General features: G+C 49.9%; 1 protein-coding gene across 1 annotated transcript; it reads right to left on the reverse strand.

Annotated features, from left to right (window-relative positions):
* Positions 1–2,153: 2,153 nt before the first annotated feature.
* LOC135533074 (ubiquitin thioesterase ZRANB1-like) lies at positions 2,154–4,212 on the reverse strand (the record flags this gene model as incomplete). Its single annotated transcript, XM_064960464.1, is given in 2 exon segments — positions 2,154–3,189; positions 3,981–4,212. A coding segment is annotated over 1 exon segment (973 nt), but the record flags the coding sequence as incomplete, so codon positions are not given.
* Between the last annotated feature and the right edge of the window lie 3,344 nt (positions 4,213–7,556).

A 7,556-nucleotide genomic window follows, 5' to 3' on the forward strand; every position in this document is an offset into this window, starting at 1 on the left:
AGTGCAGCTTGGCCAGTTAGTGACAACCAGGGTGAACTACTGCAGCTTGGCCAGTTAGTGACAACCAGGGTGAACTACTGCAGCTTGGCCAGTTAGTGACAACCAGGGTGAACTACTGCAGCATGGCCAGTTAGTGACAACCAGGGTGAACTACTGCAGCTTGGCCAGTTAGTGACAACCAGGGTGAATTACTGCAGCTTGGCCAGTTAGTGACAACCAGGGTGAACTACTGCAGCGTGGCCAGTTAGTGACAACCAGGGTGAACTACTGCAGCGTGGCCAGTTAGTGCCAACCAGGGTGAACTACTGCAGCTTGACCAGTTAGTGACAACCAGGGTGAATTACTGCAGCTTGGCCAGTTAGTGACAACCAGGGTGAACTACTGCAGCTTGGCCAGTTAGTGACAACCAGGGTGAATTACTGCAGCTTGGCCAGTTAGTGCCAACCAGGGTGAACTAGTGCTTCTTGGCCAGTTAAGTGACAACCAGGGTGAACTACTGCAGCGTGGCCAGTTAGTGACAACCAGGGTGAACTCCTGCAGCTTGGTCAGTTAGTGACGACCAGGGTGAATTACTGCAGCGTGGCCAGTTAGTGACAACCAGGGTGAACTACTGCAGCTTGGCCAGTTAGTGACAACCAGGGTGAATTACTGCAGCTTGACCAGTTAGTGACAACCAGGGTGAATTACTGCAGCTTGGCCAGTTAGTGACAACCAGGGTGAATTACTGCAGCTTGGCCAGTTAGTGCCAACCAGGGTGAACTAGTGCAGCTTGGCCAGTTAAGTGACAACCAGGGTGAACTACTGCAGCGTGGCCAGTTAGTGACAACCAGGGTGAACTCCTGCAGCTTGGTCAGTTAGTGACGACCAGGGTGAATTACTGCAGCGTGGCCAGTTAGTGACAACCAGGGTGAACTACTGCAGCTTGGCCAGTTAGTGACAACCAGGGTGAATTACTGCAGCTTGACCAGTTAGTGACAACCAGGGTGAATTACTGCAGCTTGGCCAGTTAGTGACAACCAGGGTGAATTACTGCAGCTTGACCAGTTAGTGACAACCAGGGTGAATTACTGCAGCTTGGCCAGTTAGTGCCAACCAGGGTGAACTACTGCAGCTTGGCCAGTTAGTGCCAACCAGGGTGAACTACTGCAGCTTGACCAGTTAAGTGACAACCAGGGTGAACTAGTGCAGCTTGACCAGTTAGTGACAACCAGGGTGAACTACTGCAGCTTGACCAGTTAAGTGACAACCAGGGTGAACTAGTGCAGCTTGACCAGTTAGTGACAACCAGGGTGAACTACTGCAGCTTGACCAGTTAGTGACAACCAGGGTGAACTAGTGCAGCTTGACCAGTTAGTGACAACCAGGGTGAACTAGTGCAGCTTGACCAGTTAGTGACAACCAGGGTGAACTACTGCAGCTTGACCAGTTAAGTGACAACCAGGGTGAACTAGTGCAGCTTGGCCAGTTAGTGACAACCAGGGTGAACTACTTGCAGCTTGACCAGTTAGTGACAACCAGGGTGAATTACTGCAGCTTGGCCAGTTAGTGACAACCAGGGTGAACTACTGCAGCTTGGCCAGTTAGTGACAACCAGGGTGAACTACTGCAGCTTGACCAGTTAGTGACAACCAGGGTGAACTACTGCAGCTTGACCAGTTAGTGACAACCAGGGTGAACTAGTGCAGCTTGGCCAGTTAGTGACAACCAGGGTGAACTACTGCAGCTTGGCCAGTTAGTGCCAACCAGGGTGAACTACTGCAGCTTGGCCAGTTAGTGACAACCAGGGTGAACTACTGCAGCTTGACCAGTTAAGTGACAACCAGGGTGAACAGGTGCAGCTTGACCAGTTAGTGACAACCAGGGTGAACTACTGCAGCTTGACCAGTTAAGTGACAACCAGGGTGAACTAGTGCAGCTTGACCAGTTAGTGACAACCAGGGTGAACTACTGCAGCTTGACCAGTTAGTGACAACCAGGGTGAACTACTGCAGCTTGGCCAGTTAGTGACAACCAGGGTGAACTAGTGCAGCTTGGCCAGGAACGAGAGTGTTCCATTCATTTTCACCTGATCTTGTGTCTGTAACGTCCATTCACAGACAGGAAGACTTTATGTACAGAAAACACTAACTTAGGTCCTATAATAGCCACTCACTCACCTGCACAAGCATTAAGGAACAGCCAGTCAGTTTTCCTCATTCTGTTCTTAATCTGTTTGGTCTTCTTGAAATCAATGTTCTCCGGATGGCGATGCTGTTCCTCTCCGCTGCTCATCGCCCCGGCCGCCAGCTCAATCCTCTGGAAGTCCATCTTTACCTCCGCCTCCTTCTTAGAGGTGGGTGGAGAAGTCATCCTCTGTCCCAGTCCCTGTCTCTGTCCCCCGCTCAGCCCCCTACTGCAGCTCCCCCCACTCCCTCTCCACCTGGCCCCGTCTCTGTCCTGTTCATTGATGATTGAGGATGTGGAGGAGGGAGACTCCTCGGACTGCCCAGCCAGCTCTATAGGAATAGCCTCCCGGTTGTTAGGTTGAGGCTGGGGGTGGTCGCAGACAATGCACTTTCGGGTCTTGGGATAGTTCTGGTAAGTACAGGCCGTGCAAGTCCAGTGCTGCCCACTGCTACTGTCGCCACCACCACCTCGGGTGTTGAGTCTGTTGAGTCTGTTCCGGTCGTTGTACTCCTCTGTACAAGGGTCCATGAGGGGAGGGGCTGGGCGGTGGCCCACATTGGAGCCTGATGTCTGGGGGGCCTCTGTGGGGCTGCATGGGGTCCTCTGGTGGCGCTGACACAGACACTGGGTACAGCGGATGGCACGGGGCCAGTTCAAGTAGGTGCACATCTGACAGGACCATTTAGAGCTGTTCTCAGGCATGCTGGGGGGCTTGACACGGGGCCTGGCACTGGAGTCTGGGTAGATGAGGAGGCTACCACAGCTTCCCTCGGGGCTTGGAGGGTCCTGCCAGCCACAACTAGGCTCCGTACTAAGACTGCTGGGGCTGCTATTGTAGGTCTCCTTTGTGATTATGGGGCTGCTGGGACACTGTGCACGACACATGGTGCACTTCACAGCGGACGGCCAGTTCTCATAGGTGCAGTAGTCGCAGGCCCACTTCACTCCCACCTCGGTCATCACGGATGAGGTAGAAAGAAAACGGTTCTGTTCCCGTTACCAAGGGGATCAGTATGGCACTGTCTACGGAGACAGAAATGCACAGAAATGTAAGGGATACTTCAGAAAGAAAATAGTTTGCATACCATAAAAAATATATATAAAATGGGTAGATACATAACAAATATGGATAGGGTAAACCTTTTTAGCTGAACAGACAATAAGATAATAATAATAATAATAATAAGTGTTTGGAAAGACGACACATTTATCTGCATTTCATTCCGTTTTTTTTTAAAAGCTTAGGACAATTTCATGTTCCGTACACTCTTAATAACTCAGGACATAATGTCTCGCTAGTAGCTAAGGGGCCCACCACAGACTTCAGTACCTGGACTAAACACTGTAGCTTTGCCAAGCAACTCAACCCCCACCACCATTAACGTTAGCTAGCTCGAAATGCTAACTAGTTCGCTTTTTGTTACGGAGACACCACCTGTCGGGGTTTGAAACACGGACAGCCATGTTGTTGTTGTTTTACCGTCTGTGTCGGGGGTGAAATATTGAAATAACCCCCCCCCCCCTCAACGTCCCCCGTTTTTTTAAATAATATTGTTCGATGTTAACTAACTAGTTGGCTACGCTAGCTAGTTAGCGGACGGTTAGCTTGCTAGCTTTGCCAATCTATTAACGTTAGCTACTAGCTAGCTAATCCTATTATACTCAATAATGAACAACATTGTCTTTTGTCGTCGATAAATTGATCGTTGTCATTAGCTACTAAAACTATAGTTACCTAGTTACCTAACTCATTGATGAATCGTATCTTTCCCTGTGTACTTTTCCTCCTCCTTGGTCCAGACAACATAACAAACCTGAATCGTTCAGTCCTGCCTTTCTAGTCCGTTCTTCCAGTGGATTTCTTTACCCTCCTTTTTCTCTCTCACATGTTTATCTTTGCCAACTGTAAACTATATGGGAGAAAAAATAAATAAAAAGGGGACTGTGTTATAGTGTAAAGCTCCCTTCCGTTTCGCTCTTTATATCATGTTGTGAATCCGGACTCCATGGTTAGTGGGGATGAATCGTTCGCGAACAACAACGATCGGTTCTTTTTTTTTTGTGAACGGATCCTTTTTTGATGAACGACGGGAACCGACTGCATTTGTGAAAGGTCGGTTCATTTGACTCTCTCATTTGCTTACTGTTACGACGATTTAACTGCAGATATATTATACAAAAAAAGTATCTGAAGATAGTAATTCTTCACCACAAGAAAAATCGTTTGTGAGGATACTCATTCTGTTCCACATCACACGCATTTTTTTGTAGTGCTTTTTAATCTGTTTCTCCATTTATTTTGCAGGGCATCTAAATCATTTGGTCAGGTGAAATGTATTTGAAGTCATATGTCAGGATCAACTTTTTGGCTTTACATTGAAGATTTGTAATTTTTTTAAAGGTTTTAGGGAGCTTCATTTTTAAACACTATATCTACTGAACGAAGTGCCGTTTATGAGCCAAATTAACGGTTATTTTAGCTGAACGTAGCCAAATGAACCGCATCTCGGAAAAGACCCTAGGTAATATCACAATTTCAATTCCTTTGGAGAGTCTCAATAGCATTCTCCTTGTTATCCTCGCTCTCCTCGCCTCCTTCTCAAAACCCATTGGAGGACAAGGTCAGAGGGGCGGGACCTCTGGTTTTGTCATCCAATGGGTTTCGAGAATGGCGTGAGAGGTGAAGGTCCCGTGTGCAGTTGGTAGAGCATGGCGCTTGAAACCTCAGGGTTGTGGGTTCAATTCCCACGGGGCCCAGTACGAAAAAATGAAAATGTATCCACTCACTACTGTAAGACGCTCACTAAAGAGCGTCTGCTAACTGACATAAATGTAGAAGAGAGAGGACGCGATGATCAAGCAATTGATGTACTTACTCCACTTGCGTCATTTCTCCTCGCCTCCTCAAAAACCTTTGGCTGAGAAGCTCAGAGGTCTCTCCTCTCGGAATGCCGAGCCATCAGAAAAATCGCCTGTGTATTTATTGGCTGCGACGATTTTAAATGTTTTATTTATTTTTGCCGGGGTAGCCTAGAGGGGAAAGACGTTTTAATCTGACGGAAGGAGTAGTACCACTGATTCTTTGGCAGTACATAGATATTTTGAGGATGTTTTTCACCTTTCCCCCAGTCCCCATTCTGCGTTAAAGTGTTTGTTTTCACCCCACCCAGTAGGTGGCGGCAATACACCTTTTTTGGTTGTAGTCAGGCAGAGATGAAAAAGAAGATTGAGGGGGGGTAATGCAAAGATCATATACATTTACATTACATTTACATTTAAGTCATTTAGCAGACGCTCTTATCCAGAGCGACTTACAAATTGGTGAATTCACCTTCTGACATCCAGTGGAACAGCCACTTTACAATAGTGCATCTAAATCATTAAGGGGGGGGGGGGGGGGGTGGTGAGAAGGATTACTTATCCTATCCTAGGTATTCCTTGAAGAGGTGGGGTTTCAGGTGTCTCCGGAAGGTGGTGATTGACTCCGCTGTCCTGGCGTCGTGAGGGAGTTTGTTCCACCATTGGGGGGCCAGAGCAGCGAACAGTTTTGACTGGGCTGAGCGGGAACTGTACTTCCTCAATGGTAGGGAGGCGAGCAGGCCAGAGGTGGATGAACGCAGTGCCCTTGCTTGGGTGTAGGGCCTGATCAGAGCCTGGAGGTACTGCGGTGCCGTTCCCCTCACAGCTCCGTAGGCAAGCACCATGGTCTTGTAGCGGATGCGAGCTTCAACTGGAAGCCAGTGGAGAGAGCGGAGGAGCGGGGTGACGTGAGAGAACTTGGGAAGGTTGAACACCAGACGGGCTGCGGCGTTCTGGATGAGTTGTAGGGGTTTAATGGCACAGGCGGGGAGCCCAGCCAACAGCGAGTTGCAGTAATCCAGACGGGAGATGACAAGTGCCTGGATTAGGACCTGCGCCGCTTCCTGTGTGAGGCAGGGTCGTACTCTGCGGATGTTGTAGAGCATGAACCTACAGGAACGGGCCACCGCCATGATGTTGGTTGAGAACGACAGGGTGTTGTCCAGGATCACGCCAAGGTTCTTAGCGCTCTGGGAGGAGGACACAATGGAGTTGTCAACCGTGATGGCGAGATCATGGAACGGGCAGTCCTTCCCCGGGAGGAAGAGCAGCTCCGTCTTGCCGAGGTTCAGCTTGAGGTGGTGATCCGTCATCCACACTGATATGTCTGCCAGACATGCAGAGATGCGATTCGCCACCTGGTCATCAGAAGGGGGAAAGGAGAAGATTAATTGTGTGTCGTCTGCATAGCAATGATAGGAGAGACCATGTGAGGTTATGACAGAGCCAAGTGACTTGGTGTATAGCGAGAATAGGAGAGGGCCTAGAACAGAGCCCTGGGGGACACCAGTGGTGAGAGCGCGTGGCGAGGAGACAGATTCTCGCCACGCCACCTGGTAGGAGCGACCTGTCAGGTAGGACGCAATCCAAGCGTGGGCCGCGCCGGAGATGCCCAACTCGGAGAGGGTGGAGAGGAGGATCTGATGGTTCACAGTATCGAAGGCAGCCGATAGGTCTAGAAGGATGAGAGCAGAGGTGAGAGAGTTAGCTTTAGCAGTGCGGAGCGCCTCCGTGATACAGAGAAGAGCAGTCTCAGTTGAATGACTAGTCTTGAAACCTGACTGATTTGGATCAAGAAGGTCATTCTGAGAGAGATAGTGGGAGAGCTGGCCAAGGACGGCACGTTCAAGAGTTTTGGAGAGAAAAGAAAGAAGGGATACTGGTCTGTAGTTGTTGACATCGGAGGGATCGAGTGTAGGTTTTTTCAGAAGGGGTGCAACTCTCGCTCTCTTGAACACGGAAGGGACATAGCCAGCGGTCAGGGATGAGTTGATGAGCGAGGTGAGGTAAGGGAGAAGGTCCCCGGAAATGGTCTGGAGAAGAGAGGAGGGGATAGGGTCAAGCGGGCAGGTTGTTGGGCGGCCGGCCGTCACAAGAAGCGAGATTTCATCTGGAGAGAGAGGGGAGAAAGAGGTCAGAGCACAGGGTAGGGCAGTGTGAGCAGAACCAGCGGTGTCGTTTGACTTAGCAAACGAGGATCGGATGTCGTCGACCTTCTTTTCAAAATGGTTGACGAAGTCATCTGCAGAGAGGGAGGGGGGGGGAGGGGGAGGAGGATTCAGGAGGGAGGAGAAGGTGGCAAAGAGCTTCCTAGGGTTAGAGGCAGATGCTTGGAATTTAGAGTGGTAGAAAGTGGCTTTAGCAGCAGAGACAGAGGAGGAAAATGTAGAGAGGAGGGAGTGAAAGGATGCCAGGTCCGCAGGGAGGCGAGTTTTCCTCCATTTCCGCTCGGCTGCCCGGAGCTCTGTTCTGTGAGCTCGCAATGAGTCATCGAGCCACGGAGCGGGAGGGGAGGACCGAGCCGGCCTGGA

The sequence above is a fragment of the Oncorhynchus masou genome, unplaced genomic scaffold, assembly GCF_036934945.1.
Source record: "Oncorhynchus masou masou isolate Uvic2021 unplaced genomic scaffold, UVic_Omas_1.1 unplaced_scaffold_2197, whole genome shotgun sequence".
In the NCBI taxonomy this organism is placed as follows: Eukaryota; Metazoa; Chordata; class Actinopteri; order Salmoniformes; family Salmonidae; genus Oncorhynchus; species Oncorhynchus masou.